At 40.7% G+C, this 16,228-nt stretch overlaps 1 protein-coding gene across 1 annotated transcript in view; it reads right to left on the reverse strand.

The window, feature by feature from the left end:
• Window positions 1-16,228, reverse strand: part of LOC123771801 (angiopoietin-1) — a 162,843-nt gene that overhangs the window by 74,561 nt on the left and 72,054 nt on the right. Inside the window, exons 3-4 of the mRNA XM_069313226.1 lie at window positions 11,602-11,920; window positions 1,679-1,762 (exon numbers count right to left, since the gene is read on the reverse strand). Of these exons, the coding sequence (XP_069169327.1) occupies window positions 1,679-1,762; window positions 11,602-11,920 (403 nt within the window). The remainder of the gene's footprint in view (window positions 1-1,678; window positions 1,763-11,601; window positions 11,921-16,228) is intronic.

Consider the following 16,228-nt stretch of genomic DNA (forward strand, 5'->3'; position numbering starts at 1 on the left):
CTTTCTCTTTTGTATTTCTATCTCCTTTTGTCTTTGCCTCTCTCTCTCTCTCTCTCTCTCTCTCTCTCTCTCTCTCTCTCTCTCTCTCTCTCTCTCTCTCTCTCTCTCTCTCTCTCTCTCTCTCTCTCTCTCTCTCTCTCTCCTTTTGTCTTTGCCTCTCTCTCTCTCTCTCTCTCTCTCTCTCTCTCTCTCTCTCACTCTCTCTCTCTCTCTCTCTCTCTCTCTCTCTCTCTCTCTCTCTCTCTCTCTCTCTCTCTCTCTCTCTCTCTCTCTCTCTCTCTCTCTCTCTCTCTCTCTCTCTCTCTCTCTCTCTCTCTCTCTCTCTCTCTCTCTCTCTCTCTCTCTCTCTCTCTCTCTCTCTCTCTCTCTCTCTCTCTCTCTCTCTCTCTCTCTCACTCTCTCTCTCTCTCTCTCTCTCTCTCTCTCTCTCTCTCTCTCTCTCTCTCTCTCTCTCTCTCTCTCTCTCTCTCTCTCTCTCTCTCTCTCTCTCTCTCTCTCTCTCTCTCTCTCTCTCTCTCTCTCTCTCTCTCTCTCTCTCTCTCTCTCTCTCTCACTCTCTCTCTCTCTCTCTCTCTCTCTCTCTCTCTCTCTCTCTCTCTCTCTCTCTCTCTCTCTCTCTCTCTCTCTCTCTCTCTCTCTCACTCTCTCTCTCTCTCTCTCTCTCTCTCTCTCTCTCTCTCTCTCTCTCTCTCTCTCTCACTCTCTCTCTCTCTCTCTCTCTCTCTCTCTCTCTCTCTCTCTCTCTCTCACTCTCTCTCTCTCTCTCTCTCTCTCTCTCTCTCTCTCTCTCTCTCTCTCTCTCTCTCTCTCTCTCTCTCTCTCTCTCTCTCTCTCTCTCTCTCACTCTCTCTCTCTCTCTCTCTCTCTCTCTCTCTCTCTCTCTCTCTCTCTCTCTCTCTCTCTCTCTCTCTCTCTCTCTCTCTCTCTCTCTATTATGTTGAAATTGATATTCAAATTACCACTAATGTTAGTAATGTAATGTACCACTAAATATATCAATAATGCTTAAGTTGAAAGTGAAGGGAACAATTAACTAGTAAAAATTGTGTTAATGTTACAAAATGCTTTCATAAAAGGAGCGTGGGTTCCCATTTCAAGCATTCCCAATTCAAAACGTGTGCCTGGTTCTTCCTCGCGAAATGCTGCAGTCTTGAGAGCAGCCATAGCTTCCCCAGCTCTGTAAATTATGAGTTAAATAATCCTGTCTTGCTTTGTCGGAAATCCATTAACGTTTCAAGCTTTACATACCAATCATAGCACTCTGATCAACTATTTATTGCAGGCTAGTGTAATTGAGGAATACAATCTCCACAGCTGTATTCATCAGTACAACCTCACTTATTAATGAAGTACTATGTACATTACTTTGACAATGACCCTTTGCTACCCAGCGTTGCACCTCCCCATGTTACAGACCTACGTAGTGTTGTGTAGAGATCAACAGCAACAAATATATTATACTTAACATACCACCCCGTCCTCTCTGTTTCATTCCCTACGTTATTCTCCCCAACATACAAATTAGAAAGTACTATGAACACTTGCCGCTCACAAACACCTATGTTTTTAAGCGTTAGTTTGGCTGGTAGGGTTGGATTCGTGTGTTTCTGGTTAGGTTAACATTTTGTATATTGAAAGTTTTGGCAAATCAGGAGAATAGGCATAAGATACAACCTACGTTTCTGGGAAGATCTGGTAGACTCCACTTTCTGTAACTCCTTGATGTGCAAGGTCCTCACAGTCTCGGGCTGGGCTCTTGGGGCTGTGGAAGATAGTACCTTATTGTGAGTTATTACATAACTATATACTGGACTTATGGACAGCTTAAACGAAGGTTGTTCTATTAATCAAGGAGCAGCAACACAACTGACAGAAAATAATTTCCAGACAAAATAAATTATATATGATGTTATGGATAGTGATATATGAATAGTGTTATGGTGCCTATTAACAGGCGTGTGAGGGATGGGAGGCGCTCAGGTGGGTTTATATATGCCGAAAGGGATATTTAGGGATGAGTATTATTACCAACATATTAAATGTCACTTTCATGATTAAAAACGTTAAATAATACACACTCCCAAACCTCAGCTCACCAATCCCTCCCTGACAAAAGACCATGAGCCCCCATCCACTCTCCTTGACCCCCCCTACCCACTCCCTGACAAGGACCCCCATCAACTCCCTGACTCCTACACTGACCCTCACCCACCACGTGGCTCTGATAATACTTTGAATAAGATGTCCAAGAAGAGCCTTAAGGTATGGTACACAAATGTCGACGGAGTTTCAAATCAGAGGAAATAACAATGTTAGTAAAAATTATTTGATTTAATTGCAATAATGGAAACAAAAAAATATGATCTCTGATACAATATTTCCGGGGCTGGGGGGGATTCCAAGTAATAAGGAAATAAAGAAAGCAAAGACAATGAGGAGGAGTTCCACTCCTAGTAAAAAAGGTGAGGAAGTTTGAAGAGCTAGAGAATCAGAATGCAAAATCATTCACAGATTCCATCATTGAGATCCTGAAGGCAAATGGAAAAAGATTTGTTGTCCTGGTAATTTGCAGCAACCCAGCAAACAAAAGAGGACCCAGGAAGGAATATGATAACAAGAGAGCTCGTATAAATGAATTACAGAGAGCAGCAAAAGCGGACAGACAATGTGTGCTAAGCTTCTAGTTATAGAGAACCTATATCATGGAAAGATTCATAGGGACAATCAACACACCCGTACCCTAGCAATACAGCACACCCTCGCCCGAGTGACACTACACACACCTATCTTGAGGTTATCTTGAGATGATTTCGGCGCTTTTAGTGTCCCCGCGGCCCGGTCTTCGACCAGGCCTCCACCCCCAGGAAGCAGCCCGTGACAGCTGACTAACACCCAGGTACCTATTTTACTGCTAGGTAACAAGGGCATAGGGTGAAAGAAACTCTGCCCATTGTTTCTCGCTGGCGCCTGGGATCGAACCCAGGACCACAGGATCACAAGTCCAGTGTGCTGTCCGCTCGGCCGACCTACCTCAGAGATTTACGATATCTGGTGTGACACTGGCGGTGTCCTCTCCTATCTCATAATGTTGTCCTGTGGTCGGGCTGTGGAGAGAGGTACACTGTCTGACACCAGCTGGTGTGTGACTGGTACTGCCCTCTCCTGTCTCATAATGTCGTTTTGTGGCTGGGTTGTGGACAGAGAAGCATTGTCTGACACTGGCTGGTGTGTGAGAGGTGGTGTTCTCTCTAGGTCCATTATGTCTGGAGTCTTGCTGGTAGGAGCACTTGGTGTAACCTCGATAGCAAGTTTCTTGGGTGTCTGCTGCACCTCAGTCCACTGTTTCGCCTCCCGCCCCCCCCCCCCCCATCTAAGAGCTGTCTCCATTGCCCCTTTCTCTTTGACTTCCCCATGACGTCTCCACGAAGTGAGGACCGATTCACTGCCCTACCTAATGTTAGACACTCCTAGGCCTGAAGAAATTCATTCGTCTCCAACGAATGTCGTAAAATGATTACCCCAGTTGGAATCAGGGATACCTAACACCTAGTTGAGTAGTTAGGTCAACATTTCACTTTCAGGCTTAGTACACCTTTTAATGTGCACCATTGTGGCAATGCCCAGAGGGTATCGCCTCGCCCTCCAGATTAGGGCTCTAAATGATCTAGTCAGTAATACGGTCCTCACCAAATATATATATATATATATATATATATATATATATATATATATATATATATATATATATATATATATATATATATATATATATATATGTCGTACCTAATAGCCAGAACGCACTTCTCAGCCTACTATTCAAGGCCCGATTTGCCTAATAAGCCAAGTTTTCATGAATTAATGTTTTTTCGTCTACCTAACCTACCTAACCTAACCTAACCTAGCTTTTTTTGGCTACCTAACCTAACCTTACCTATAAATATAGGTTAGGTTAGGTTAGGTAGGGTTGGTTAGGTTCGGTCATATATCTACGTTAATTTTAACTCCAATAAAAAAAAATTGACCTCATACATAGAGAAAAGGGTTGCTTTATCATTTCATAAGAAAAAAAATATAGTAAATATATTAATTCAGGAAAACTTGGCTTATTAGGCAAATCGGGCCTTGAATAGTAGGCTGAGAAGTGAGTTCTGGCTACTAGGTACGACATATATATATATATATATATATATGTATATATATATATATATATATATATATATATATATATATATATATATATATATATATATATATATATATATATATATATATATATATATATATGTCGTACCTAGTAACCAGAATGCACTTCTCGGCCTACTATGCAAGGCCCGATTTGCCTAATAGGCCAAGTTTTCATGAATTAATTGTTTTTCGACTACCTAACCTACCTAACCTAACCTAACCTAACTTTTTCGGCTACCTAACCTAACCTAACCTCTAAAGATAGGTTAGGTTAGGTTAGGTAGGGTTGGTTAGGTTCGGTCATATATCTACGTTAATTTTAACTCCAATAAAAAAAATTGACCTCATTTATAATGAAATAGGTAGCTTTATCATTTCATAAGAAAAAAATTAGGGAAAATATAATAATTCAGGACAACTTAGCTTATTAGGCAAATCGGGCCTTGCATAGTAGGCTGAGAAGTGCGTTCTGGCTACTAGGTACGACATATATATATAAGCCTATACTTGCATAAACCACAAGTGAAGATTAACAATCTTTGGACAACACCCCACCAGTGGGACTCGAACCCAGAAAGCACAACTACCTTCCAGTAGCTGCCATAAATAGTACGCTTTAACCCACTACACCATCAGACCCTACAAAAGAAGTAGAGACTTCGATATATATATATATATATCTCAAATATCTCCACTTCCCGAGGGCACCAGATTAGTAGTGGGTTAAAGTGTACTAGTTATGGCAGCTACTGGAAGGTAGTTGTGCTTTCTGGGCTCGAGTCCCACTGGTGGGTGTTGTCCAAAGATTGTTAATCTTCACTTGTGGTTTATGCAAGTATAGGCATATAGCATGGACACGAGTTCTCTCACATTGACAGTGGCTTGATGAAAAACGCAGACTAACCTCACACTTTTCTGGTGCCCTCGGGAAGTGGAGATATTTGAGATGTATATATATATCTCGAAGTCTCTACTTCTTTTGTAGGGTCTGATGGTGTAGTGGGTTAAAGCGTACTAGTTATGGCAGCTACTGGAAGGTAGTTGTGCTTTCTGGGTTCGAGTCCCACTGGTGGGTGTTTTCCAGATATATATATATATATATATATATATATATATATATATATATATATATATTAATAATAATAATCGGTCATGGGCGACGATTGCGGTACGACAGTTTGGGTCACCTGCATTGTTGGAAATTTCCAACACTAACAAACTACCATTGTATTATAATACATCACTATTATATACTAACTACAGTAGTTATTAATTTCACTAACGGTAGTGTCAACCTAACTTAATATTTCTTTATCCGCGCATTAGTGCTAGAATTCTCACGACATCGAGTAGCAAGATTGCGTCAGATAATGTCTATCTAGACACGTTTATTACCAATATGTTAGAGAATTGAATGAGGTTCTCTAAAATTATCAGTATTCCGTGTAATAATTAACTACGGATAATATAACTCCCAATAACCCAAAACCGAGAGTTATTAACTGAAATTATTATCTAGTAGCAGTTTTATCTGTTATGTACGAATGCTATGAAGGGAATAGACATCCTCTCCATTTCTCGTTTAACACCATTTAACGAGAATATGATATTATTTAATTCCCTATAATTGCAACCCAGTTCTCATTAGCGTATTACATCAGTAATTACGCAGAAAAGAATTATCCGTGATTAGTAATTTCTGTTGTGAATGCGGGAGACGGGTTGAGGGAGGGCCGGAGACGCCATTGCACACGCGGCATTCCTGGCGATCAGAGAGGCGAGACGCGTGGTAGTGACTGAAGAGATCTCCAACAATAATTACGTTGCAACTCCACCAATAGTCACCAATTACCTCCCCACGTGTTCTACAGTGTCTTGCCAGTTAATAACGCGTCAACAATTGAAGCCACGGCCCGTAATTACGCGTACACAGCAGTGGACGCCTGGGACTGGCAGACGGGGTTTCGGCAGACCTTAGTATTTGATATGCTCATGTTAAGTATACCAATCTTGTTTGATGCATCACTCTGGGTTGTATATTTGTGGGTAGTCTGTCGTAACGAAGAATGAACAACAAACAATCACAACGTTAGTGGATTTTCTTCATTTATTTCAACTTTAATGAATACTTGAAATAATTTGTAGCCTAATAAAATGCTACTTAAATTTCCCTGATTGCAGCGTGTATACAAGGAGTCGACAAGTTGTTTCTCTTCATTTCTCTTCGGGTTCTTTCTTTATTGGGATCCTGTGACCACGAGGACGAATGACGAAATGGAGTTACAGAAGTCGTCTTACAGCTAAGACACCTATTTCGTATAAATTTAGCTAAGATTATTACTGATTTCAATATAATTCATATAGGATCTTTACAGTGAATAATTTACTGCCAGAATTTATGACTTGGTAATTAAGGTGTTTGCTCTTACTGTTGCTCAATAATTCATAATCTTTAATATTCATTATTTGAGGTATCATATCTTTGAATCTATTTTAGTTTAGATTTGCTATGTTACTAACTCAACAATGAACTAGTGACGAACCACACTGGTTCCTAGATATATATGAACTTCTAGAAATACCCCCCCAATGTTGATATTTGAGACTTTGACTTTAATTAATTAATAATACAGTCTATTCCTTATTTTCAAGTGATTATTCATTTAATTATTATGCATAGGCACTGGTGTCAATCTAATAATCACCATTATTCGTTTTCCCTCTTTTCTCAAAAGTGGGTGGTCCTTCGATTTATTTAAACATAATAATCAAATAATTTAATATATTAGTTCAAGCCCCAGATAACCCAACATGCATACTGGGTTGCACAGTTACCAGTCAGCTGGACAGCAGCTAATCAACAACATTACACACCCTTAACCCAGTGATACGACACATCCCTACCCCAGTATTACTAAACACCCCTACCCAAGTGATAATACAAACCCCGACACCAGTTATACTATCCACCCCTACCCCAGTGATTCTATGCACGCCTACCTTAGTGATTTACACAACCCTACCCCAGTGATACTACACATCCATACCCCCAGAGATACTTCACACCCGACCCCAGTGACACTACACATCCATGCCCCAGAGACACTACACACACCAACACACCAATGATGCTTCACACCACTATAGCAAAGATTTAAACATCCACACCCCATTGATACTAAACACTTTTTCCGCAGGGATTTTCACATCCTTACCCCAGTAATACTCTACACCCTTACCCAAGTCATACTACAGACCCCTAACCCAGTAATAATGCACTCCCCTTCCTAAGTGATTTACCCATTCTTATCCCAGTGATACTACACACAGCCCTTCCCCAGTGACTTACACACCCCTATCCGAGTAACACAACATACACCCTTACACAGTAATACTACTCACCCCTAACCCAGTTATTCACACATTCTTACCACATGATGCTACACACCCCCTACCCCAACTGATTTAAACATCCCTCCCTAAGTGATACTACACATCCCTACCCCAGATTTTTACACACACCATCCCAAGTGATTTACACATCCCTACACCAGTGATACTACACACCTTTAATGTGTGTAGTATGCTATACATCCTTACCCAAGTCATTTAAAAAAAAAAACACCCCAGTAATTTACAAACCCCTACCCCAGTGATATTATATCACCCTATCTTGAGATAATTTCGGGGCTTAGCGTCCCCGTGGCCCGGTCCTCGACCAGGCCTCCTTTTTGTTACACCCCCCCCCCCCCCAGGAAGCAGCCCGTAGCCGCTGTCTAACTCCTATGTACCTATTTACTGCTAGGTAACAGGGGCATCAGGGTGAAAAAAACAATTTGCCCATTTGTCTCCACCTCCACCGGGGATCGAACCCGGAACCTCAGGATTACGAATCCAAAGCGCTGTCCACCCAGCTGTTAGGCTCCCTTATTCCTATTCAGCCTCCCAGCTATTCAGGCTTACCCTTACTCCAGCCATACTACACACCCCTACCCTGTGTGATCCATATCCCTACCCCAGTGATAATACACATACCTACCCCATTGATAATTCACACCCTTACCACAGAGATTTACACATCCCTACTTTAGAGATACTAAATACCTTTGATACTTCACACCTTTACCCCCAATTATGCTACACACCCCTACCCAAGTGATACTACACACCGCCTACCCCAGTTATACTATACACCGCTACCCTAGTGATATACACACATTTACCCCAGTGATACGACACACCCTTACCATTAATACTTCACACTCCTACCCCAGTTATTTACACATACCTACCCCTGTGACTTACACATCCCTATCCAAGTGATATCACACACTTTTACCCCGGTAATACAACACATCATTACCCCAGTGATTTACACGCTCCTATCCCAGTAATATTTATTATGAACCCCAGGTAGCCCTAATGAGGTAGGTCTGTCTTTTGAGAGTTATTCCACAGCAGCTGCCTACCCAAACGTATGTACCAGTCAAGAAGATAAAGGGTGCCCTAAAGTTCTAGGAACAAGGAGATTTATGGTTTATCGGATTTTACCCTGCTTGGGAGGCAGGGTATAATGTTTATAGCTATGGCCGGCAGTAGGGAGTCTCGTGGTAGCTGCGGAACTGGAAAGTTCCGCAGCTGGAACTTCTTATCTCTGTCATTGGCAGCAACGAAGTGTAACTAACAAATATGTCGGGACTCGATATGATCTTGTTGCCCAAGTCAAGTCTGCAGTATGAGAGTATTGAATGGAAGACTAACCGGGTGTGTAGCGTTTTAGTGATGGTTCAGTATTAGAGAAATAAGCGGATGTTACTAGTAAAGGTCATGACCGGAGAGGTTGAGTGGGTTTATGGGTATGGGAAGCTGGTCTAACCAGTGAGAGTAAGTTAATGTGTTATTCATTATCTGAGTCTATTTATGTAATTAAAGTGGAAGAACCCGAAGGCCTTTAATCAGCTTCCATATGGCCTTTCATTGAATTCCTGTGTAAACCTAGTGGCACCCCTCAAGGGTCTGGTGTGGAGAACTACATATTGGTAATAACTATTCCTGAGGCAAGTAGTTATAGTTGTATAATCGTTGTGTTCGTATTGAACCGGGGTTCAGCGATCACGACAACACATCCCTTCTCCAGTGATACTTCAAACCCTCTACCCCAGAGATTTAATCATCCCTACTCAAGTGATACTACATACTCCAACCCAATGATATTATACAGCCATACCCAAGTGATACTACACATCCCGATCCCAGTAATATTTTACACTCTTACCTCAGTGACACTACACACCCCTACCCCTGTGATTTACAAATCACGACCACAGTAATACTCACTCCCTTACCCCAGTGATTTACACATCTTTATCTCAGTGATACTGCACACCCCTGTGCTTTACACCTACACTGATACTACACACCCATTACCCAAGTAATTTGCACATTGGAAGAGAAGTGAATGTACGTACCACTATTTTGCGGTTTGCGGTAAACAGAGAAAGTGAAGCCAGACACAGAGCTGTGAACATGAATAGGAAGAAAAGAAAGGAGGGAATTAGAGTCCAGCTCAACATTGTAGTTGGTGGAAGGAGCAGGTTGTTAAGATAGGAAAGGCTATAGAGCAAAATGCCATCATAGCTTAGCCAGAGAGACGAGTATCGCGTGTTTACCTGAAACCCAGGCATAGTGATAATGAGTACATTGACTTCTTTTTGCTAACATCCTCCATCTGTTAAGTATTTTTTTCTCGTTTCTCTCTTTCTCTGCGGTCTACACATCAGTGGCTCAGTTTCTTGATTCAGAAATTTATTTTATTTACAAATCTCTCTCTCGCCTTACATGTTATAAACTTTGCCTATTTTCAAGTTAAACCTATATTTTTTTCCATCCCCAACCTGTTTGCAACACTAATACCTCTGTGCCCTGCCTTCCCGTCATATTTGAACTCCAAAATCTCACCAATGCCTTTCATCCTCTTGATGTAAAGTTCGCTTGTCGACTAACCAACACTCTTCGTAGTAGTCTGGTTCACACTGCTCCTCCTGCTTCTAATGCTATAACTATAGTGTCAGCTATATTTCCTGTTCGTCTTGTCCTCTACAATACTTTGGTGAAACTGGCCGTACACTAAATGACAGACGTAATGAACACAAAAAAGAAGTGCTAAGTCTTCAGATACAAACAAATATTTGTGATATTATGGACTTCTGTCATGTTAAGGACTTTAGCCATCCTATAGATTGGTCTTCTTCTAAAATAATCTTTCCTACCGCTACTCTTCACAGAAGCTGTCTTGTCCAATCGACTTTGATACACAAAATGCCCAACATGACCCTTAATCCTGGCTTTGTTGCTGTTTACTCTTCCCTTTCACAATACATACATAAATGCTTTAACCTTCCTAACAAACATGACCTGACCTAAGCCTTCCACTTTGTCTTACCCCCTTTTCTTTTTCTTACCTTCCTCTTATTCTTACATTCCTCTACAATACTTTGGTGAAACTGTATTGGTGAAGCAGTTTGGTGAAAATGTTTCATGAAGAATGAAACCATTCATTCTTCATCCTATTATTACACTCATCCCATTCGTTCCATTCTTGCCATTAACCTTACCCTTCTTCTAGCAATTACCTTCTCTTACCTGCTCCCCACCTCACTCCTATTTCTTTATTAGCTCGTTCCTTCCTCTCTTCCTGGAAGTAAGATTAACAGTTAATCTTCATCAATCAATCATTACGGGCTATTCATGCCCGTTCCACCTCTTGAGTGGCTTAATCTTCATCAATCATCATCAATCAATCAATCTTTTCTTGGCACATCTGTGCCAAGTGAGTACGACGGACTCACAATACCCCATGCTGCTTGGAACTTTTTGTACCGAGTAGCTGAATCTAAAACAACAACAACTCTCTCCCTCACACACGACTTGATAATGGTCCAGGATGGCCCGAAATGTCGTCCTTTCTCCATCTTCTGATGTTTAGTTTGGTCATCATATCTTCACCCACAGTATTGTGACTTATCGTCTGCAACTCCTTTCTTCGTTCAATTCCAAATCCCTATCCTCTTCCCTTCCAATTGATGTATAGTCATAATGACTTTACATTATCTCCTGATATTTACTTTACCATACCCTTAACAGGTCTGCATGTGGCATGACAGTATCACCCTTGGAACGTTTCTCCTGAAGTAAGGTAAGGTAATAAAACTTAGGCACTTACATCTATGATATATGAACACTGCATTGTAGTTCCCACCCTCGGGTAACTGGTGTTCTATCCCATATTACATAATGTTATCACACGACCTTTTTCAACATGAGCCACTGTGCGTCACACTTAAATATACAAAGATGATGTTCGTAGAACACTGTTAACTCGGTGTCAGTACAATCTAAGGTAATATTATAGCTAACCTTTGCGTGGTAGTTTCCGTCTTGTTCCCTTGGCACTCTGCTAGTTCTTGCTCCAAGATGTCCATTTCATTCTGCAGAAGTTTCTTGTCCTCCTGAAGGTCTCGTATTAGCTGTGTCTGGTTCTGAAGCAACACAATATTTTCCTCCAACTGGTCACTCACCTCCTTCAGTGACTCTTCTCTCTCCAGAAGAGTTACTTTCTTCAGAAGCAACAGCTCTGCATTCTGTTGGGCGTCTGCTTTCTGCTGGAAAATCTTCTGATTGAGGACTTCAATTTCCCGCATCAGATGCTGGGTAACGTTGTTCTCATGAGTCACATCTATCACAACACATAAGAACAATAGTGTTAAATATTAATTGTAAATATCAGTCATCTGAATACTTTGCATATGTTGCTTACATAATACCTTTCATACGAAAATCATGCAAGAAATTTACAATTCTAATAAAATTTGAAAATTACATTTTCATATAGACAAATCATTTCATGAGTAGGAATAGTGCTTTTAAAGAAAACCTTCCCACGTCAAATGGAACATTTTGCAAAAGGCGAATGTTAGTGTGTTTACATGCCAACCTGGGAATTGTCCACTACCAAGAGAGGCCCTCTGCTACCCAAAGCATCTTTCAGGGTCATATATATAAATATATATATATATATATATATATATATATATATATATATATATATATATATATATATATATATATATATATACATATATATATATATATATATATATATATATATGTATATATATATGTGTGTACTATACACATATACACATATATATATATATGTGTACTATATATATATATATATATATATATATATATATATATATATATATATATATATATATATATATATATATATATATATATATATATATATATATATATATATATATATATTGGTGTATACTGACAGGAGGTTTTATTTTATGCATGTCTCAATGAAAATGAAAGCATATTCTGCATTAACTATTTTCTGGTTTAGGGCGTCTAGTGCTCTTGCATCAGGGTTCAGCTGGAACAGGAGTTAACCAAAAGTCATGTTCGTTTGAAAACGAACATGAGGCTCTTATCCTCCATGGCTTATGCTCCCTGTAGTAAGTCAAAAAATTAATTTGATGACTTCAGTCTGAAAGCACAAAGTACAAAAGGAGTCAGCAAGCAGTTGAGTCGCTTAGCTAGTCTGTATGTGGGTGTGGGTATCTGGCTGATGATTGGCTCAAGTGGGTTTCCAGGCTTGTGGGTCTTGACATTTCCATACACATAACCAGTTGTTTTTTTTGGCAGGAATATTCCTGTGTGGGCCCTAAGCCTCTGGCTGGCCCACTAAGTGTTGCCTGTTTCTGTTTTACTTGGGCGGAGTATGAGTATTTATGACACGTATGGTCGCTTCAGTAAGATTTTTCCAATTGTGTTTAACAACTTCTTCTGCTCTGTTGAATCTAAGTTGAAATCCTAATGGGTTTGTAACTGTGCACTGTATTAAATAATGTTCCAGTGGTCTGTCGGGCATTTCTTCACAGTGCTGACATTTCCTCTCATCTTCCGGAACCTGTAAGCCTATATCCATGCATATGGGTATCCAAGCCTGATGCGATATAAGTGTACTTCTGTTGCTCTACTGCTCACTTTCATCGAATTAAGTGGTTCGTAGTTGGTTGAATTCTTGTACCAACCCGCAGATCCTGATGTTGCAACTGCTGTGTTGTGATCACTGTACATCTTTTGCATTGCTCTGTTTCTAATTACTTTCTTAATCTGTGATAGACTCTGTGGAATGTAAATGTCTACATTTCTTCTCTTAGTTGCAAGTTTTGCAGCTTCGTCCTATTATTTTCGTCCGATTTCCTATTATTCCCACATGATTTGGCACCCAGTTGATAAGTACCCGTCGGCTTTGTCGTTTGAGTGTTTGCATTAATGATATGACATTTGTGATCAGATGTATGTTATCACATATGTGTTCTTGTTGCAAGGTTTCAATGGCGGTTCTCGAATCTGTATGAATGATAACATGTTGTTGGTGTTCAGCAAGAGCATGTTCCAAAGCCTTTTGAATAGCTAGCATCTCTGTTTGTAAAGTCGAACACCCATTTGAGAGCCTCCAACTATTTACAGAGTTTCCTGCTTTAACTGCAGCTCCGGTTTCTTGTCCCTGCTGGTCTACTGATCCATCTGTGAAGTAGGTGAAGCTGTCGGATGCCATGCTTGCTTCTATATGCATTTGTGCAATGTTACGTAGCAGATGAGGATTTGTCTGGTTCTTTTTTCCTTCAATAACCATAATCTTAAAGTCTGCTGGCGAATATTCCCAAGGGGCTTGCATAACAAAGTCTGCATGTATTTTGTCGACACCCTTCTCAGTGACTGTGTTTGTTACATCGAATGTATTGATGGTGTTTATCGCACAATGGGGCCACCTGTTGCTATTGGAGGCTCTTCTGTCCTCCGATTGCATTGATAAATTGAATTTTCATAGATTACGATTTATGTTCATTTTGATTTAATTATTTTGTGTGACATTGCGTTGGAATTGAGCTGTGTTGCTAACCATCTTCTTGAGATCTTGAGGTTATCTTGAGATGATTTCGGGGCTTTTTAGTGTCCCCGCGGCTCGGTCCTCGACCAGGCCTCCACCCCCAGGAAACAGCCCGTAACAGCTGACTAACACCCAGGTACCTATTTTACTGGTAGGTAACAGGGGCATAAGGTGAAAGAAACTCTGCCTATTGTTTCTTGCTGGCGCCTGGGATCGAACCCAGGACCACAGGAGCACAAGTCCTGTGTGCTGTCCGCTCGGCCGACCGGCTCCTCACCATACCGTTCATTTCGTAAGTATAACTGTAAATACCACTTGAGACAGGTAAAAACATTCATTTTTTAAGAAACAACACCATCTGTTGCACGTAAGAGCAACTCACGCTATCTATGTAAATAAAAATGGAAATGTTCGTTTGTGCATAACCGCTAATCTCCGAAAGTTCTTCACCGATTGCTTTGAAATTTTCACACAACGTTTCATTTGTATCCGAGCAGGATTTATATACATACATATAGATGTCACGTCTGTGACGGTAAAAAGCATATTTTTTTTCTTAAACTGTGGTTTTCATGTGAGAGAAATCTTTGAAACCTTTTTACTGGTATCTTTGAAATTTTGACACAATGTTGTATTTGAATAGGCGCATCTTTTTATATGCCTACTACATACATGCCTCACCTGTGACAGGAAAAAATACAAACTTTTTTGAAAAACAGCGCCATCTGTTGGACGTAAGAGCAACACTTGCTGTAATCTCCAAAAGTTCTTCACCGATTGCTTTGAAATTTTGACACAACATTCCATTCGAATACGTGAGTGTTTTTATATACATAATATTTAGATGCCACCCTTGTGACAGGTAAAAATATGCGTTTTTGAAAAACAGCGCCATCTGTTGCACGAAGAGCATCACACGCTGTACTAAAAATGTAATGATTCCATTTCAATATTTCGGAATTCATTGATAAATTTAATTTTCATAAATTTCGATTCATTTTCCTATTGATTTAATTATTTTGTGTGATATTGCATTGGAATTCAGATGTTTTGTTTACCATTCTGTTCATTTTGTGAGAATAGTTTATTTTTTATTTTTTCATTATTTTTAATTTCGTTTTTTGAACTGTGTATCTTATACTTCAGTGATGGGAACAGCTGGGGCCAGATTCACGAAGCAGTTACACAAGTACTTACGAACGTGAACATCGTTCCTCAATCTTTGATGGCTTTGGTTACGTTTATTAAACAGTTTATAAGCATGAAAACTTGCGAATCAACTGTTGTTATTGTTATAAACAGCCTCCTTGTGCTTCGGAGCTCATTAACTGTTTAATAATTGTAAACAAAGCCGCCGGACTCCTGGTTCAACCTTGAAGCTGAGCTGACGTCTGGACACCTCCTCCGCCTGGGTGCCGCCTGATCACGTCTTGTTTTCGCGTTTTGGCTTTGCTACTGCCGTTTGGCATCCCTTTTCAGTGGTCCGATTGTACGACGCCTGGCGTACATATCGCCTTGGGTCACAGGATAGTTGATAGATTTTTTTTTGACGTGTACTGGCTAGTTCTCCTGGCGGGGTGACGGTGTTCGGGGGCCGGCTTGGCCGAATGGTGCCGGGGGTTGGCGGGTCTTGGTGGGCTCCTGGTGTGCCCTCAGTCGTGGTGGGCGGCTGGCTTCTGCTCTGCCGGGGGACGCTGGATGACTTTTTGCGTTTTAGTTGGGGGGCAGAGTTATGGTTTTGCTACCTGGTGTTCTCTGTGTGGAGTGGGGCCGGTGCTTGTCACTCTGAGGAACTCCTGGGGCTCCCAAATCATCTGCCTGACTGTACGTTTCTTTGCCGTATGGCATATTAGTTTCTAGTGATTGGCGTCACTCGTTTTGCGATTTGGCTTGACGTTTCACCTTTCCAGGCTTCGCGATTCACCCTTAACGTGTACGCCGGGGCGCATCCGATCCCACGATCGTCGTCGCCCCTAAATCAACAACAACAAAGCCGCCAAAGATTGAGAAAAGATGTTCAGGTTCGTAAGTGTTTGCGTAACTTCTTCGTAAATCTAACCCCAGATCATTTGA

This window comes from Procambarus clarkii, chromosome 75, assembly GCF_040958095.1.
Source record: "Procambarus clarkii isolate CNS0578487 chromosome 75, FALCON_Pclarkii_2.0, whole genome shotgun sequence".
NCBI lineage: Eukaryota > Metazoa > Arthropoda > Malacostraca > Decapoda > Cambaridae > Procambarus > Procambarus clarkii.